This window comes from Patella vulgata, chromosome 4 (assembly GCF_932274485.2).
Source record: "Patella vulgata chromosome 4, xgPatVulg1.2, whole genome shotgun sequence".
NCBI classification, from domain to species: Eukaryota; Metazoa; Mollusca; class Gastropoda; family Patellidae; genus Patella; species Patella vulgata.
The window spans coordinates 21,289,714-21,310,361 of record NC_065882.2 but is presented as its reverse complement, the minus strand read 5'-3'; the positions used below and the strand labels follow the sequence as shown (position 1 = coordinate 21,310,361).

Genomic DNA, 20,648 nt, shown 5'->3' with positions numbered 1-20,648 from the left:
TCTAAAGGGGAACTTCCAGAATTCACAGAGCACAGTAAATTAAAGTGAGGTTTGAGTTTTGAATAAAGATATTGCGCCAAAAGGAAGTGATTGCTAGAGTTGCTAAGTAAATGAGGTTACCGGGTATGTAACTTATGTATTTAAAATATTATTGTTTAAAAAAATGTGTCCTTCAAATAAAAGATTAGCAGATAGACAGTAGTAATGGTATACACACACACACCCTAGTCCACCAACTCATAGAGTAGGCATCTTGGTATAAAAATAAGCAACAAAATTCTCAAATGCACATTGAAATAAGTTCTTACTTATAGCTTATTAAACATGAATAACCGATTTTAAAATCAGTAACAAAATTTCATTATGCCTTTTCCACGTACAGTACAGTTACTTTTTCAAAAATATAACTCTTTATAAGAGCAGATTTACTGTCTGAATATTGTAACAAATGAATTGAATTCACTTTTTTCCCTAATAGAAATCTGAACAGTTATCAATATGCCTGAGGCGATATACATGTAACCTGATCTCCATATATTTATGATACTTCACTGTTTTATATTTGGTTATGTAACTTGTCTTTATTAGGTTATCTCTCCTTTGAAATTAATCTTTAGCCAAGGGCATGATTTTTTTTATTACAATACAATATCAGTTTCAATTGTAAAAAAGGTGAGGATTTAAAGAAAATGGTAATGCTAAAAACAACGATAGTGTGATAGCAAACAATAAATTCTACTTGGCAGTAATATGTTAAAATTTGTTGTATCCTTACCTTTCAAGGAACATATTGTAAAAATATGAATGTTTAGATTATGTAATTTCTTACATAAATATTCTTTTTAACAACTTTCTTTCTTTCAAAAAGTTTTAAGAGACAAATTAGATCTAAAATTGATTACTGCACCTGTGCTATGCATCATAACAAGCAGTTAGAATATCACTGGAATGTCTTTATAGGACATATAATTCTCTGTAATATGCATTTCCTATAACCACCATTTACTACTATAGCTGCTTTGTGATGATAAAGTCAGTAGGGGATGTTATGCTTATTCATGACAATTTGTCAACCGATGAGTTAAAACAAGAAAACAAAGAGTTAGGCTTCAAAGCTTTTTTTATTTATCTTATTAATAGGTTATTGTGTCAAAAGTATTTAAAATTTAATAAACTTTCTTCTGTTTAAAAAATACTGTTATTTTCTTCAGGTGAAGTTCTTAGAGGAGATAGAATAGTGAATACTGCTTATGAGGTAGGTCTTGTAATATTTAGAAGGTCTAAACATGTGAACTTCAAAGTTCTCACTAGAAAATACTTGACAATGGATTTCAAAAATGTAAAATAGATTTTACTGCCCTGTTTTATATTAATCCCAACAGTTTAAAATTTGATAGGGTTCAAAAAATCCGTGAAGAACTCTGCCATAAATTAAAGGTAAATGAGAAGATAACAACATTTTGCTATATAGTTTTTCGTTTAGACCAATGAATAATAAATTTGATTTTGAAGTAAATACCTGTAGAGTATTCAAAAAGAATTGTGGACGGATGGCACTGGATGAAGACATTGACAATATACTTCTACATTAAATGTGGGCTAACAACAAAGGCCTTTTATTATTAATGGCATGGGCAGAATACCAATAGTTTCTTATTTTAACATTTGGCAAATTTCTGTACTGGTAAGCCTATTAATTATTATTGTCCCCTGCCTTTCAAAGAAAGTCCCCTGAAAGCAGGGGACTATTAAAATGGGTTCGTCCGTCTGTCTGTCTGTCTGTCACACTTTTTGGGACACAATAACTCTCCTTCTAATTGAGCTAGAATGTTCAAACTTGGTGTAGGTGTTTATTAGGTCAATGCCTTGATGGAGTTCGAAGATGAGCATTTTCGGCTTAGGGTAAGCAGAGATAAGCAATTTGATTGGTTGATGCTTTGGGACACGATAACTTTAGTTCTAATTAAGTCAGAGTGATGAAGCTTGGTGTATAGTTTCATTACATCAATACCTTGAATAAGTTCGATAATGAGCATTTTCTGCTCGGGGTAAGCAGAGCGATAAGCAATTTGATTGGCCGAGACTTTGGAACACAATAACTCTCTTTATAATTGAGCTAGAATGTTCAAACTTGGTGTAGGTGTTTATTAGGTCAATACCTTGACTAAGTTCGACAATGAGCATTTCCTGCTTAGGGTAAGCAGAGTGATAAGCAATTTGATTGGTCGAGACTTTGGAACACAATAACTCTCATTTTAATTGAGTTAGAATGTTCACACTTGGCGTAGGTGTCAATTAGGTGAATGCCTTGATGGAGTTTGAAGATGGGAATTTTCCGCTAAGGGTAAGCAGAGATAAGCAGTTTGATGCTTTGGGACACGATAACTTTGGTTCTAATTAAGTGAAAGTGAGGACACTTGGTGTATAGATTTATTATATGAATACCTTAACTAAGTTTGATAATGAACATTTTTTGCTGAGGGTAAGCAGAGTGATAAGCAATTTGATTGGTCGAAACTTTGGAACACAATAACTCTCCTAATTGAGGTAGAATGTTCAAACTTGGCATAGGTGTCTATTAGGTGAATGTTTAAACTTGATGTACATGTAGATGTTCATTAGGTGAATGTCTTGACTGAGTTCAGTAATTAACATTTCGAGCTGAAGCTAAGCAGAGCTAATTGATTTCATTTCATCTGATAGAGAGTGATGAAACTTAGTGAAAAAAATAAATGTGCGATTAATTAATATGTGTCATCTATTTATTTTGCAATTTCGGCTGGGGACATCAGCCTCACTGTTGGCTTGTTAATATCAATAATGATGATTTATTTTTTGTTAGATTCTTATGAAGAAACCTATAGCATGTAAGTCCTCATGTCCCGAGAACAAACAATTAGTAACTGATGCTCAATCTAAGGTTATTATTGACAGAATAAAACACAACTATTATGTTCATTTGTAAGTATAACTTTAAACATTTTCTGATGAACTATTTCTGAACAGTTTATGGTACTAGTGGCCAATATCTTGATACTTATTTGAAATAGTTTTATTTCAGACAATAGCACAAGACTGACTAATGTGCTTGGACATTGCTGTGTGAGTGAAATTTAGCACACAGGGGAGAATATCGAAATGGGTAGTAAATCGTATAGTGTAGCACCATGGGTCTTTCTGTCAGACATGGAGAGCAGAGGACATGCTGATACCGGTCGCCACCTCCGGTGTATGACCCATGCATCTTTTCTTACTACATATCTTAGTGGCCTTGTGATCGTCTAGTATTTTCACCTGTCCTCTTTGCTTCCACTTCACGTTGTGTATTTACTTCACTGTTTTCTCAGTTAAGACGTTTGTCTTACCAGGAATAACAATGCAACGGTTCGTTTTTACATTTTATATGTCATGGCTGGATACATATAAGCATACTTTACAATAGAAATTGTCACATCTTTTCCCTTCTGGAATCAGGCTGCTGTCTGACGAATTCTCACAAATAATATAGTTTTGTAGCTTTGGGTTTTGGACCTTCAATTATCTAATTGGTCAAATATGATGTAAATAATTATAGAGATTGGTTACTCAAGCCAAATAATGCAATAGCTAAATTTCCAATCTTGTGTTAAGCATGATATTCTCATTCCCACAGAACCAGCTAATGTTTACCAAATTATAACTCTTTTTTAAATACCAATCTGTCATTTATTCGCTCATTTTGATTTAAGTACATATATGTGAATCTAATAATTTGCCAAAGATATTAATTAATTCAATGCTACTGATTTAAAGAGTCTTACAATGCTACAAAAGTCTTACAATAGGCCTGTATTGTGCTAGCACTCATAAAAAAAAAATGTATGTAAATTTTGGTCGACACTTAGATTTGATGAAAATGTTATCCTAAACAACTCATTTTTAACCTTGATTTTCTCAAAATCTGTTTTTTTAAATTCTCCCAATTGAGGGAGGTCACGGCGGCTAAGTGGGTAAGACACTGGCTCGATAGCCTGGAGGTCGGGTGTTCGATCCCTGCATTGGCCGAGAAAGTTCATCCTGATTTTCCGGCGTGGTTCCCCCTTGTCAGTGATTCAGGACGGAGGGACTGATAAGGATAGCTGTCTAGTCATTCGGATCAAATGGAAAACTGAGGTCTCGTGTACACATTGGCATACACATAAAAGATCCCTTGACAGTTGGAATTCGATATAAGAGTAGGCTGTTCCGGCAAAATTTCTCTCATAGCACACTGTATAGGGTATGCCCTTCTTCATTAGCCCATTTCGGAGCAGAACAGTAGGACGTTAAACCCCATTTCATTTCTCTCCAATTGACCTGGACGTATTTGGCGATATCTTGACCATCGAACATAATATGAAGCCAGAAAAGGTACTAAAATGAAGCTTGAATCCCAAAGAATATGTACATAACTCAGTATGGCCAAATTGCTACTTACTACATGTACCCATTTCGTTGATGGGTCACATATATGATATAGCTATATTTTCTGACTTCTGTAGAGGACTTACACTGAGAGTGCTATAACTGGTCACGGGTCAGATGTTACAGCCCCTGGGCCCTTTGTTTTTATTTTGTCTTTTGATTACAAAAGATTGAACTTAGTTTTTTCAACTTTTGTTTTTCAGATTAATAGATAATTTACCCTGTGCTACTAAATTTGAATTATTAGATTCTAAAGAAGCTCAGTATGAAAAGGGATATCGACTTGGATATGAAATTGCCAATGATGTAAGTTCAGTTTCTTTGGCCAGATTATTAATGTCACATTATCTACAATTTCTTGATAATATGCCTGAAGTATCTTATCTTAAAATCTTGGACAGAAATGAATTTTTTGCAATGATTGCTTAATGTTCAACTGTTGATGTACATTGATGAAAACTGAATTCTTCTATAAAACCATCTCTTCTATAATGACCTGACTATCCAGTTATACAGATAATTTATTTAAAATGAAAGTTACAGATAATTTATTTAAAATGAAAGTTACAGTCTTTTTAAAATGACTAACTTATCCACTGATTAACAAAGATTATTATTCGTTACTTAGAGGTGAATTGCACATGGTACTGTATGATATTTGATTTAAAAATAATATGTATATCCCCATGTCTTGTTTTATAGGTATTTATTCATAATCATCTGAAACTTATCTTAAAATATCATTCAGAAGATGGGTAAGTAAACAGGTTTAATTAATTAAACAGGATTTTCTTTTGAACTAGAATTGTCGGGTGCCATATGCTTTAAAAAAATCTCAAAATGAAGCAATAAAAAGGCCATATTCATACATATAACAAGCCATATCTTAGTTTCCCTTTTTTTTCACCACCAATTAATCGACCATGTTGTAGATAATAAGTTATATCAATTTAATGAAAAAAAAGATACTGATTCTGTTCAAACATATGGGGCGCCCACACAGTCGATTTTGTGTACAATATTGGTCAGTTCATTAGTTGTGCTAAACCAGTCTACATAGATTGAGCATATTACTGTCAAACTCTATTTAACTTACATGTATGTATTTGTTGTGAAATTGAACCTGTAGCACTGAAGAAAAGTGGTAACATTTGTCACAGTAAGAATGAACTTTTCATAAATAAATTCATGAACCTTACATTTTGTATTTTTTCAGTGCAACCTATCGTGTAGTCGGCTGTGAAGTTGAACCTAAAAGGTAAATCAAATATAAATTACATGTGTGTAACTGTCAGTCGCCTTCAAATGTTTGAGAAATAGATTGGATCTTATTAACTGTGATTCATAAATGATAAAAACTAGAAACATGATTCCTTCTTTTGTTAAAAATTTATGTATATGGATAATGGGATATGAAGTGGTCATCTAATTATTAATGTTGGAGTATAGCTGTTGCCTCTGATCCTGAAAGCTTGCAAGCAATCTTTCAAAATGCTTTTTTATGGGTGTATGTTTGTAATGTTATATTTTTTTTTTTAAATTTTAGTCTGAATTATGGAGAAGTAACTGTAGATAAAGCGGGTACTTGTAATTATAAAACATCAGGAAGACCTGCCCCACAAAAAGTGAATCCAGCAGGTACACCATTTCTATATTCCCTTATGCCCCAACATGCTAGAATTACTATTTCTATTAATACCTACACATTCATTGGTACTTTTATACACCCCTCCTCCCCCCCCCCCCCCATTTTGGTTCCCAAAACATAATTTTGTTATTGTCGTTTAAAGTTTACATTAATTCTGTTGACTTTATATGTGTTATATTTCTTGTTGAAATTATGCTCAGATCTTTTTGTAATTGGGAAGAAGTAGCCTAGTGATTATTGATTGGTAGACAAATGCTGTCATTTGATCTGTTAGAAATTTGTATGCATTCTTCATATTGGTGTCAAGAAGAATCCTGTTTGATTTTAGGGACCAGAGTTGTTCAGTGAGTAAGACAGCTCACTAAGTGGGTGATCCCATGTTTGATCCCGGAGAAATTTCATCAGGATTTTCTTGTGTTGTTCCCCCATGTACAGGGCCTGGCAAGGTACAATATATAATCAGTCCTTCAGATGGGATGAAAACATAAGGTCCTGTGTACACATTTGAGTGCATGTAAAAGAACCCTTGGCAATTGAAATTCAATAATATATAAATTCGGGCAAAATTTTCATCATAGCACACTGTATGGCGTATGCCTGTCTTCGTTAGCCCAGTTGGAGTAGAACGGTAGGTCATTAAATCCCATTTATTTTCATTTCATTTGTTGTATTTTATATACATAGTAGTTCAAATGGTTGATAAATGGCAGACTATTAGATTTCAACAAATTACTTCTATTATGGCCCTTGCTGACTATAGAATTTTGTGAATGCTTTATGTACTTAGTTTCACCAAACACTTTATGGACTGTGACATGCATAACATTTTGGCGCTAATTTTTAAGATTACATTAAATGATTGTTGTTTTATTACAGGAAATACTGAGCTTTTATTTACATATGAAGTAGAATGGAAAGATAGTCCTATACGATGGGCATCCAGATGGGATATATTTTTATCTATGAGTGATGTTCAGATCCATTGGTTCTCTATTATAAACTCTGTTGTTGTTGTCTTCTTCTTGTCCGGTTTGTAAAGAAAAATTTAATTATTTTAGATGTATTTAACTTCTTGTCATTGTACTATTCTGGGTTCAGGAAAGTTTGATTAAACTCTTAAACAATTTATTTTTAACAGATGGGAACTGTTCCTAAATGCATTTATTTTACTGATTAATTCTCTTATAGAAATTATATAATTTGTAATGTCACTTCCTTCAACCCGTTACTATAAATATTGACCTAAACATAACCTGATCAAAACTGTTTACGATGTATATCTCGTGCAGTTCATCTCAACTGTTAAACCAATTTTCTACTTAACTCACCGTTTATGATTTTTTTGACAAATGCCTTGATAAAACTTTATCATGAAAACCATTGTGTTGGGACTATTAGAAATGAGAACACCACTTAAACTATCTGATGATTTGGATAAGACATCCAGTTAATTATCCTTCATGTTTTGTGTAAACATTGGCGTGCTCTTAAAAGAACCCTTAACAATTAGAATTTGAAATTATAGTAGGTGGTATCGCTGCTACTGGGGAAAAATTTCCTCATGGCACACTGCATAATGTTTGCCAGTCTTCATTAGCCCAGTCGGTGCAGAATAGAGCTCAAATGAATCAAGTTGTTTATATCAAAGTATCTGGTGATTATTCTAGGTATATTAACCATGATCATGGTAAGAACATTAAGACGAGATATTGCCAAGTACAACAAGGAGGATGAGGTAGGCGAATTATATGTAAGAGTCGTTTTTATTTTAATTTTATTTTCCTTGGTGCTGGTGAAGATTATATAGATGTAGAAGATGGGTGATAGTTTGTATTTGACAACCATCTTCTTAATTGGGAGGTTTCACAATAAACATTTACTTTCAGACAATTAGACCTCACTTCCTGTGTAGAACATATTTGGCAAAACTGATAAGACATATGAGTGACAGACATTTATTGAAAAGTTTATTCTGATTGTCATGTATTATTTGATTTCTAGCTTGTGTATTTGGCTGCTATATTCTTATTTGTTTATATCTTGAATACCATAAATGTCTGTATACAGTTCAACAAAAAGTTCAATTGATATTTATAACCTTTTCACATTATTATGTACCAAAGAATGGGTATTTTGTGCAAAAGGTCATAAAAGGTAAGGAAATCATAATGAGTGAAATTGTAAATGTGGACGTGTGAAACCATCCTGATGATAATATCAAGTTAAATAATGGTTCATTGGTCTCTTTTTATTATTAACAGCATGACTTCCAATAATTATATTATTTTTTAATTTATGAATTTAATCCTTGGATGGTATTCAGAGATTAATCACATTAAACAATGACATTGTGTGGAATACAATCACTGGTTTATTATGTTCTCTTATGGATTTCAAGCACTTTTTGTAAATTTATAGTTTTTGTTACTCTGTTGTATTCTGTTGAAGCTAAATATATTCGAAAAAAAACATGAAGTCTTTCCTGTTACATGAAAGATGTGACCTCTGTCTTTTTATACGCCCACATTTTCATGTGGACGTATATTGTTGTTGCCTCTGTCTGTCCGTCCGTCCGGACGTCCGTCCACAATTTGTTTGTGGACTCTCTACAGGTCACAATTCTTGTCCGATTTTGACAAAACTTGAAATATAGGTTTATCCCCAAAAGATCTTGGCTGCTTTCGATATTGGCATGTATCGGATCGAAACTTCATGGATTATGGCCCCTGTTTGTACGAAAAATCACGTTTTTAGCTTGTGGACCCTATAGAGATCACAATTTTTATCCGATTTTGTTGAAACTTGACATGTAAGTTAATAACCCAAAGATCTCAGTTCCTTTCGATAATCGTGCATATCGAACCGTAACTTCCTGAATTATGGCCCCTGATTGTACAAAAAATCGTGTTTTTAGCTTGTGGACCCTATAGAGGTCATAATTTTTATCTGATTTAAAAAAACGTATTATTATATCACTGTTACACCCTATGGAAGGTTAAGTTTGTATTAGGGGAAAATCGGACCAAAATTGCCGGACAAAATGGCCGCCGTTTGTACACGAATAGTGTAAAAATAGAGTATATGTCAAGGTTGTGGACCCTGTATGGGTCACAATTTTAATTCGATTTTGATGAAATTTGAAATGCGTGTTTATAAGATCTTGGTTCCTTTCGATATTGTCGCATATTGGATCGTAACTTCATGAATTATGGCCCCTGATTATACGAAAAATCGCCTCTTTTAGCTTGTGGTCCCTCTGAAGGTCACAGTTATTATCTGATTTTAAAAATCATTTGAATATATCACCGTAACACCATAATAAAGATTGAGTTCAAATTTCCTGAAAATTAAACCAAAACTGCCGGACAAAGTGGCCGCCGCTTGTACGCGAAAGGTGTAAAAAATATGGTATATCAAGGTTGTGGACCCTGTAGAGGTTACAATTTTAATCTGATTTTGATGAAACTTGAAATGCATGTTTATAACCCAAAGATCTTGGTTCCTTTCGATATTCGCGCATATCGAATTGTAACTTCATGAATTATGGCCCTTGATTGTAGGAAAAATCACTTTCTTTTTAGCTTGTTCTCTATCCATCTCTCAAAATTGTGGGCGTATCCTGCCTGGCAGCCGCTGGTTTAAGTATTCTTATTGTATTATTTATTTTAGGATGAAACTATTGAAGAAACTGGATGGAAATTGGTTCATGGTGATGTTTTCCGTCCTCCACGTTATACACGACTCCTTACAGCTGTCACTGGCGCCGGCACACAAATATTTCTTATGGCCCTTATTACTGTTTGTAAGTCAGCTCTGAAAATCATTTTTTGAAATAACGCGCCCTGTGATTCTATACCCTCCACCATGATCAGACAGGAATTACAAAAGAAGTATCTAAAAACACCAAAACAATTTCTGGAAATTCATTTTCTTATTAAATGTAATCACTTTCTTGATGTAAATATATTTATAGGGGGGGGGGGGGGGGGTGTCCATAAAATAGGCACAAAACCAGACCCAACTTTTCTATAGTAAAATTTTGCTTTAAATCTTCCTAGTGCAAAAATGGAAAATTTGACCTTTTTGACCTCCGGGGTCACAAAGAACAAAGGTGAATTTAGCAAGTTTAAATTTTTATTGAGTAATAAGTTTTGATCATTTTCAGCGGGTCTTTATGATACAAGAATGGCTGTGCATTCACTTTCAGTGTAAATGACCTCATTTGACCTTTGACCCTGAATAATTCGAAAACGACCCAACGGCAGACTGATTACCACTTGGCAACGTATTCTACATAAAGTTTTACTATTGGAAAGTTGGACTTGTTGGAGGTTTTGAATATTTTAACAAAATGAAAGAAAAATGATGTTCTTTCGATTTTCATTGAATTTAATTTTTGGGAAGACTGGTAGTCTATTGCCGGTCCTTTAGTATAAGCAAATGTTGGAGCAGAAATTAATAAAATTATTGTATATGAAGTATTATTATAATTGTAAATTGTATACTAATTGTGTAATACAAAATTTACAGTTTTTGCCATGTTAGGAATGTTATCACCATCGTCTAGAGGAGCATTGATGACAGCTGCAATTGTTTTATATATGTTTATGGGGTGAGTAAAAAATTTATTGGGCTATAAACTATAGACAGAGAGCTCAGATGAGTGCTGGGTGATTGGGAAATTCTGGTTATTACTATATTTAAAAGCTTATTTTATGTCATTACAATATATTGTGATAGGTTATTAAAAATATGGAACATGTTAATCAATTTACAAGTAAACCATTATTTTGTTATACTCTTGAAATAATGACTTTATTCCTGCAAAAAAGGAAAGTTGAGATAATTTTGCAAGCAATAACCAATTTTTGTAAATTTTTATAAAGAATAAAGGATACAAGAAACTGCTTGTAACATTGTACTCTATTGGCAACTGTGCATTTATTAATATTTGCATTTCAATGATATATGATTGTAAAAAAGAATTTAAAATTGTTAAATTAAAACACCCCAAAAAGATTTAAATCAAAACTAAATGAAATCTACTGTGTATTTCAGAATATTAGCTGGATATTTCTGTGCTCGTCTGTATAAAACTATGAAGGGAACACAATGGAAGAGTGCAGCTTTTCAGATGGCCATGTTTTATCCTGGCATTGTATTCAGTGTTTGCTTCTTTATTAATTTCTTTATTTGGGGAAAGCATTCGTCTGGAGCCGTAAGTATTTTAATAAGTACATATAATATATGTATAGCTTGTTCATTTTGTGTGAAAGAAAAGCTACATCATGGTGATTGTAGTTGATCTTGTGGGGAGGAGTAGAGATGTAACAGTTTGTTTATTAAGATCAGTGGTTGAATCTTGATCTAAGAGATAAAGTTGTTTGTCCTCCTTAGCCTTCTAAAAAGAATAAATTTTCTAACTGTAGACTGGAATTTCCAATGATTTCACATAAAGCTTTTACTTTCTATGTGTTAACAAAGGGGATGTTACAAACTAGTCATCTTGAGTGACAGTAGACAACTGTGCTCAAACTCCATTACAAGGGAGGTTGCAGTCACCAGTCAAATCAGTCACCCAATCTCAGTATCTGTAAGAATTTTATGATTATTACAATCCTTCTTGGTATATTTTTCAGGTACCATTCACTACTATGTTAGCCTTGTTATGTATGTGGTTTGGTATATCTACACCTTTAATTTATCTTGGATTTTTCTTTGGTTTTAGAAAACAGGTAGGTTCTCAATCTGTATTCATTCTTCTATAATTGTCATGTATCATTCAAATGGGTGTCAAAAGTCAGTTTTCGTTTTCACTGTCTTGTCTTTTGTTAACTGAGGAATATAGTGGTCATATTTCTATTTCAGCCCTATCAACATCCCGTTAGAACAAATCAGATTCCTCGACAAGTACCTGAACAAACCTGGTATATGAGTCCGAGTTTAGGGTAAGTGTTATCCATTCTATAAAGTTATTTTGTTGAAGCTGACCCTGATTAATGATTTTTTTTTAAAATTGCTGAAAATATCATACCACTATTTTATGAAAATATACAATTTGGTAGGGAAAAGTGTTAACATTGGTGGCTTGACAAGTTAATATTACAAATTTATACCCCCCATTTTCTATATATATTGCAAATAAGTCTAACATAAATATGTAAAATGTTAACACTTTTCCCTACCAAATTGTATATTTTCATGATCCTGATATATTTTCAGCAATTTTAAAAAAAATCATTAATCAGGGTCAGCTTCAACAAAATATATATTTAATAATTAAATACGCTGTTGATAGATGTGCAGTGGACTGTTTCACATCCGACATCTTACGGGACCGTTCAAATATGCCGGATTACACAGCTGGACGGCATACTCAATACTGGAACTATTATTGTACCTTCGAAAACCAGAAGTATAATCTTCTCTGTTGTATCGATGTTGTATTTGGTGGCAAAGATTTAATATTTACTTTCCTATAGCCTTTGCATTTTTTATCACACAATGATCTGTCGGGTAATGCTCTAAAAAACAAAACGGTGTAATTGGTGGAGGCATGCCGATATTTAGAGGCTTTGATGTTGAAACCACTTGTGCGTCATTATGTTGATATCAAGATGATCAACAAAAGTATTAATCTCTCAAATAATTGATTGGTGATCGCTTGTCAATCTTTTGTAAGTGAACACAAGACGCATTGAAGGCCGGATTATACAATGTTAATTCAATGCAAATTGTGTGCTGATTGATGTCATAATTTGTAATATTCAGAATACGGATTACTCAAAACTTTTTGGGTTGAAGTAATAAGGAAATAAAACGGGACATGAAAATGATCACGGATTTCACAGAATGTCGTAGTATTCAGAAGTCGGATGTGACAGAGTCAACAGTAAATTGTAACAATAATGATATGAAACTGTGTATGAATGGTATAGTAATAATATGAAACATATTTTGTAGAACGCTGATGGCAGGTATTTTACCATTTGGTGCTATGTTTATAGAACTGTTCTTTATCTTCACTGTAAGTATAGACTTTACTAACTACAATCCATAAAAATCAAACATTAAGGTCACACAAAAAAAAATATTTTAAATAGATTGATTGTGGGAGCATGTTTTTTGTTTTTTTTTCTCAAAATCTAACTAGTTTTTCATTTTTGAAAAACAAAATTATTATAAATGTAATATTTATTCAACTCTTAATAAAACAAAAAATAACTCTTTTTATTTTGGCGAGCATTATTAGCCTACTGGCATTACGTGGTATCGATTCCGTAATAAATTAGCCTTTGATTATCCAGAGCCGTTTTTGATTGTCAATTTTGTTTCTCATGGTTACAGACTTCATAGCCGAGTCTAGTGTTCATTTCCTGTTATCAAGAAACGTTCAATAAAATTACTCCCCATGATCGCAGAAAATATAAACGAGCTGAAATTATTGACTTTATTTTTATTTTTTTTTAAATAAAAACGTGTGACACAGCCCATTTTTGATGATGCGGCAGTATCCGAGAGCCAGAATATTTTTTTGTGTGTGGCCTAATTTGTTTTTTCTTTTTATTTAGATCATGTGAACTCTTAATTAGATTTCTTACTACACCACAGATATATATTTTAGAGAGTAACTTCTTTGCAACTGTCAGAGAAAGTCTATGATACTTTTAGATGTAATACGATTATTGAGTTTAGGTGTATGTTTGGTGACTAGGTTACCCACTATTACACTACATCTGTGTCTGCATAGAACTAGGCTACTATTTTATGTGGTCATGTGGAGGAATTTCTGAATTACTCAATGTTTTTGAGTTGATAATAAACTATTGCTTTACATATGAGTGTATGTAAATCTAATTGAATTGACTGTGAAGTGTGGGAGTGCTCTTTTTCATATATTTGATTATATCACTGTGGGAATAAAGTAAAATGATTAATTATATCTAACTAAATGCATATCTTTATTTTTTTATTAGGCAATTTGGGAGAACCAGTTTTATTATCTGTTTGGTTTCCTCTTCTTGGTGTTTATTATTCTTGTTATCTCAGTGTCCCAAATCTCAATAGTTATGGTGTATTTCCAATTGTGTGGTGAGGTAAGATATAATTAAATATTAGTATATTATTTTATAATAATATGTATGTCTCCTTACTGTGTACATATTGCTGAATAATCAAGGCTTTATTTATGTATGTCATAGAGTTAGCAAAGTTATATTGGTTAACTGCATGTCATCATGGTAAGTTGCCCTTTAAACAGTGTTAAGAATTTCTCACAGCCTAAATATTAATTTTAATATAGGGAGGTTAATTAATAGATAGCAAAATACTGAAGCTATTTGAATTGCACCTCGGGGGCTGGCAGCAAGCATTTGAAATCTGTGTAAAATAAAGTTTTGGACTGGGTTAATTGCATACATCGGTTTTGTCCTTTTTTTCACAAACAAGTAATTAAAGTTTCAATATAAAAAAAGGGTTGTTTTGATTAATGCTAAGATAATCTGTATACTATTAAATTGTATCTACTACATACAATACACTATCGGTTTTATCTCAACGCTGGTTTCTGTATCTATGGACATAATTTTTTTTAACAAAGACTGATTGTCATCTAACAAATAAAAAGATGAAATCATTGGAATCAACAGTTTTATTTTAATCCCAAATCAAATCTAGACTTGCATTTTAAATACTGATTAGCCCTTTAATGCACCCTTACAGTTGCACAGATATAAGTGTATGTTTGTATTGATTATTTTCAGGATTATCATTGGTGGTGGAGATCATTTATAGTATCTGGTGGTTCAGCTGTATATGTATTTGCCTATTCTATCTTTTACTTTGTTACAAAGGTAGGTTATATTCTATATATTGTTAATAGTTCACAAAAAGGCTACTTGACAGGATCTTCTGGAATTCAATTTTGCTCAAACTGCAAAGCTTGTTGGGACAGTAGCAAATCAATTCCATGTCACTCTTTTCGGACTATCAGTTGAGCACCTCTGACAGACTAAAGTTATCATCTGATACATTCAAATTTATACACCGTGTTTAGCAGTGTTAAGATTACAAAATTTTTCCTATCAGACATTTTTACTGAAAATAAAAGGGTCATAACTCTCATCATTATTTAAGCAGGCAGATTCAGACCACACACAAAAATCATGTGTCAACAATATATTCAAATTTGTACATAATAAAAAAAAAAAAAAGGTGCATCTCGTTATTTTTATACGTCCACATTCATAATGTGAACGTATTATGCCGTCGCCCCTGTCTGTGTGTGTGTGTGTGTGTATGTATGTATGTGTGTGTGTGTGTGTGTGTGTGTGTGTGTCTGTGGTTCGCCTACAGGGCGCAATTCTTCATGGATTTTCTTCAAACTTGGTATACTTATTCCTTATACCCCAAGGAAGATCCCTATTGTTTTTGGTGCATGCCCGACCCCCCGGGGCAGAGCCACGCCCATTTCTAGTATTTGTTTGTTTGTCGTCTACAGGCCACATTTCTTAACTAATAATCTTGAAACTTTGCATACACATTCTTTGTACCCTAAGGAACATCCCTATCGTTTGGGGTGCATGCCCAACCCCCAGGGGCAGAGCCACGCCCATTTTCTTTTCGTGTGTCTTTGTGTCGCCTACAGGGCGCAATTCTTACTGGATTTTCTTCAAACTTGGTATACTTATTCCTTATACCCCAAGGAAGATCCCTATTGTTTTTGGTGCATGCCCGACCCCCAGGGGCAGAGCCACGCCCATTTCTAGTATTTGTTTGTTTGTCGTCTACAGGCCACATTTCTTAACTTATAATCTTGCATACACATTCTTTGTACCCTAAGGAACATCCCTATCGTTTGGGGTACATGCCCAACCCCCAGGGGCAGAGCCACGCCCATTTCCCATTTTCTTTTCGTGTGTCTTTGTGTCGCCTACAGGGCGCAATTCTTACTGGATTTTCTTCAAACTTGGTATACTTATTCCTTATACCCCAAGGAAGATCCCTATTGTTTTTGGTGCATGCCCGACCCCCAGGGGCAGAGCCACGCCCATTTCTAGTTTTAAAAAGTACCATATCAATCAAAGCAGGAATGTGGACGTATATTGCAGCGGTAGCGATGCTCTTGTTCATTTTTGATTCCCGTGCAGTATTTAAATTCATGTCAGTAATATTCCTTCAAAATTACGTGTTATCGTAATACGATAGAATGAAAGCGTGCCAACAACACCGTGTTTGTGTGTGTGTGTCTGTGTGTGTATGTGAGACAAGTTAACGGATATAACATATATGACTAGTTTCTACATATTGTAAACTGACATCAAGGAGATTAAAATGTCTGACAATGGAGAAACCCCATGTTAATCAATAAGATTAAGTTTATAATCACTCTTTTTGGATTGATACATAGTCCGACAAAGGAAAAGCAATGACTTCTGTTCAGGATTGGATTGGTGAATTGTCCGACAAAGGATACAGGCGAAATCCCATCACTGGTGTTTAGTCTATTTCTGAAAGATAACTTGAACAGCCAATCATATTCTTATTATTTCTGATAATTTCTTTGTGGGTAATTACTCTTGATCAGTTATAGTTTATTATGATCCCATGCGACAACCTTTGTACTTGTAGACTGCTTGGATAACTGGAGGTGTATGTTTTGTTGTTCAGCAACCTATCTTCAAATTATTTCTATCTATACCATAATTATTATTTCTGTTCTTTTTTCTTCAGTTGGAGATAACCGAGTTCATTCCTTCATTGGTGTATTTTAGTTACACACTGCTCATGGTCTTAACGTTCTGGATCTTAACGGGTACTGTGGGATTCTTCGCCGCTTACTGGTTTATCTGTAAAATATATTCAGCCATCAAGATAGATTAAATATAGTTCTAAGTATTTTAGAATATTAAATAATAGTTCATTTCATTTATTTGGTCATCTAAGAATCAGCGGGGGATTGGTAGTTTCTTATGTGTTAGCAGTTGGGTTTAATGCTAGAATAAATTGCAAATGTCTAATACTAGACAATAATATCATTGTTGTGACTAGTGCTGATATCATGTAATCCTTACACATTGATGCACCAAAATAAATAATGATACTTGCATTGAAGTCTTCTGTGTGGTTGGATTGGCTCAGATCTTTCCTCTGCTATTTGAGTCTCAATAACTTTTTGCCACATGTGCTTGGTTGGCTGCTGTATTGATACATCAATGAGTGATAACAGCACTAGATCTGACCTGGGGTCCAACATTTTAACAATTAATAAATACATACAATAGTGTCTTGTTTCACTGTAGATTGATTAAATTAATCTTCGTACCAGGGTAGTGTAAATTGATGGTTGTCATTGAAATGTTTATTTTACATTAGAAGTTTTGTTAATTCAACTCCCCCCACCCCCGGTACAGTAATAGCAAATAGCAATACATGCCATTTTATTTCATCAAAGGGAACTTGACATAAGTAGAACAATTCAATTTGTATCTTTCTTTAAATTTTTATTCAAACAATGTTTATTACAACCAGTGGAGTTCTAAATGAGTATTATAAAAGGATTAGATGTCATGATAAATATATTAATTCATTCACATTTCTTTTATGTACAGTTTTACTTTTAGTGGGTTCGGATAAGACTCAAACTTCACTTTAACTTTATGTGTAGTTCTACGGAAATTTCTAAATTAAATGAACATTAGTTTTCAAGTGTATCCAGTTTGGATTTTAATTTCTAACACATTTTTTTGTTAATAATCCTACTTTCTTTTTTCATTATTTAACTTTGTTGTTATTTATATAAATTTATATTGTTTCCTTGTAAATGTATATTGTATATATTATCGAATGACATATTCTTTATAATTCACTGTATTCAACTTTGGAAGAACTTTCAATGATTTTACTTCGAACAAATGTTAATAAAAAAAACTGTTACAAAAGTATGGGCACAGTATTCCTCAATGGACTTTCAGTTCCAATTTTTGGAGATGGAGAATGGGCACATTAAAGTAGTGATCAATTGTGAAAAGAATGAAATTCAAATATGTATCTATTCTGTATAGTTTTGTAAATATAAGCATGCATATGAAATCATATATAACAAAGTGATATGTTTTCCATTGCATCAAATAATAGATGTAAATGTGTTTTCATTTATATGTAAAATAATTTTGTTTTCAATGTTTATATGTAATGCCTGTATATTTTTACATTATTCATAGTATGCTTACATGGGCATTTCTTTTTCATAGTAATTATTACATTGAGGTTAGAATTTAAAAACATTAACAAGTAATTACTAATGCTACTTTAATATTGACAGTAATACCCAACATGTGTCATTAGATTTGTTTATAGTTCTAAATACGTTTTAGATATTGGTATATTATTATAAGCTATATGCTTATTTTTGGAGATCATGACCTTTCCCATACAGAAATATATGCATATAAGTGGTTTTAACAAGTTTTATTTCAATTCTAACCTTGTAAATTATATGAGAAATTGTGGAATTTATTATGTAATGGGTTCCTTTGAGGGTGTCAATAAATATATATTTTGTTATCATTTTTTTTTTTTTACAAAACCTGCATTAGCTCTTTGCAGGCTTTTGTTGATTCGTTAAATAAGAAATTTTGATTTATCAGCAGAGTTACATCAGATGTTCAAATTACTATTAGATAGTAGGAAAAATTTTGCAATGATTTACATTTTAATTTTCAATTTAAGAGTTGTGCAAATTTATTAGCTGTTTTCAAGGAATTTAACAAATGCTGGTGACAAATACCTCCTTCTTAGAAAGTCAGTGATTGGCTTTTCAATAAATTTAATGACAAGTATATAATTTAAGTATATTATTACAATTTTTTTCTTGGTAATGATGCCTCATATTTTAAAACTTTATTGCTATATGACAAGGAGTAGGGTCGCTTTTCCAAACCTCAGTTTTCCTCGGGTCCTCCGATTTCTTCCCACAGCTACCCCTATGCGCAAGCAAATTACTGAAATAAAAGAGAACCATATGTTGGTCTCGAAATGATATAGTTTGTGTCAAGTGGACATTAAACTCCATTTCTCTGTCTGCTATAAGACACTAACTAAAGATAAATATATAGAGAGAATTGGGAGTTGAGATCCAGTCAACTGTCATATAAAATGGTGTATATTTCATTAGTTAACCCTTTTCTATGTACCAACTGCGGGATCGAACACTCTTTGGCATAGCTGACAGACCCCCCCCCCCCCCCCCCCATCTCATTTGTTACTGCAGTTCTTGTATGCAAATTTTTTATGTGTCGATTCAAAACATACACAGAATTACTCAATCTGATAAAAACACAGATCTTATTTCGTTCTGTTTTTTATAGTTCAAAATTTCGTTTTTACTTTTCTTTACTATACTAGGATCCGGAAGAGTTGTTATATAACTATGTTCTGGATGATGTGAGGGATTAGCGAATGAAACTGTCTGTTACGGCGAGTTTTTGGCGTGCGGTGCACAGAACTTTCGGTAAACCACTAGAAACGTCAAAAGCTGCTTGTGTGACACCTGACGTGACCTTCCACTACAACTGGTCAGATCTTCATGTAGTGTAGGCCATCGAAAGTATAAGAAAAAGAAACGAAATATAGATCTGTATTTTAATCAGATTGAGAGTTATTGTATCCTGAGAGTAAAACATGGCCTCTTAGAAGTCTTGTTTTCAATAACCTGGGACTGCTGGGAAGCTCATAAACACTTATTAATTATGCTTATTTGTAACTGATCTATATAGATCTATATTTCGTTTCGTTTTTATACTTTCGATGGCCTACACTACATGTAGATCTAACAAGTTATAGTGGGAGTTCACGTTCTATGACGTCAGGTACCAAGCAAGAGACATTTGACCCGATAACATCAGTCATTCGATTAACCAATTAGTGACCGCCATGCTTTTTTAAATCTACTTTTGCTTCGTTTGATTTCTATCGCTGGTAATGTCTACCCACAATTCCGCGCAAAAAAAGGTCAAACGCTTGATTCGACAGACTATTTGATTGGCTGACCCCTCATTTCAAGCAGAACACGAGTTAAATAACAAGTCTTCCAGATCCAAATGTAGTGAAGACAAGTAAGAACGAAATTTTGAACTATAAAAAACGAAGCGAAATTGGATCTGTGTTTTGATCAGATTGCCATTTGACAATCTCAACTGACAGCACAGGAGTATACCCAGTAGTCATTGTTTAGATGCATTGTATTTAGCTATGTAGTTTAAATTGCAGCAATCTTTATAAACAGCTCGAATGATAAACTGTTAGTGTGGGTGACTCAAAAACTGAAAATGATATTTTTAACATTTTCCATACACCCAGAGAAATGGTATTGAATTCAAGCTGCCCCCCTAACTTTCAGGCAATCTGGGTAAAGTGAAAACAAATTTTTTTTATTTCATCTACTTGGTAAAATAAAGTGCCCGAAATCAAATAAAACACTAACTTTACTTTTCTTTTAATTGAATACCATGAATTTATACTGAATTGACTATGGATTAAAACATTTTGTCTGGGGCCA

At 33.2% G+C, this 20,648-nt stretch overlaps 1 protein-coding gene across 2 annotated transcripts in view; it reads left to right on the top strand.

Annotated features, from left to right (window-relative positions):
• Window positions 1-20,648, top strand: part of LOC126818246 (transmembrane 9 superfamily member 4) — a 23,232-nt gene extending 2,584 nt beyond the window's left edge. The window contains exons 4-20 of one of the 2 annotated variants that reach the window (XM_050545555.2): window positions 1,212-1,255; window positions 2,843-2,961; window positions 4,647-4,749; window positions 5,146-5,198; window positions 5,660-5,701; window positions 5,990-6,081; window positions 6,968-7,120; window positions 7,759-7,826; window positions 9,761-9,893; window positions 10,622-10,703; window positions 11,150-11,309; window positions 11,731-11,826; window positions 11,960-12,039; window positions 13,055-13,118; window positions 14,068-14,187; window positions 14,854-14,943; window positions 16,823-20,648. In XM_050545555.2, coding sequence (XP_050401512.1) covers window positions 1,212-1,255; window positions 2,843-2,961; window positions 4,647-4,749; window positions 5,146-5,198; window positions 5,660-5,701; window positions 5,990-6,081; window positions 6,968-7,120; window positions 7,759-7,826; window positions 9,761-9,893; window positions 10,622-10,703; window positions 11,150-11,309; window positions 11,731-11,826; window positions 11,960-12,039; window positions 13,055-13,118; window positions 14,068-14,187; window positions 14,854-14,943; window positions 16,823-16,972 — 1,649 coding nt within the window. In that variant the 3' untranslated portion in view covers window positions 16,973-20,648. Of the gene's footprint in view, window positions 1-1,211; window positions 1,256-2,842; window positions 2,962-4,646; window positions 4,750-5,145; window positions 5,199-5,659; window positions 5,702-5,989; window positions 6,082-6,967; window positions 7,121-7,758; window positions 7,842-9,760; window positions 9,894-10,621; window positions 10,704-11,149; window positions 11,310-11,730; window positions 11,827-11,959; window positions 12,040-13,054; window positions 13,119-14,067; window positions 14,188-14,853; window positions 14,944-16,822 lie in introns of both variants that reach the window. The other variant, XM_050545554.2, reaches the window with a different exon arrangement.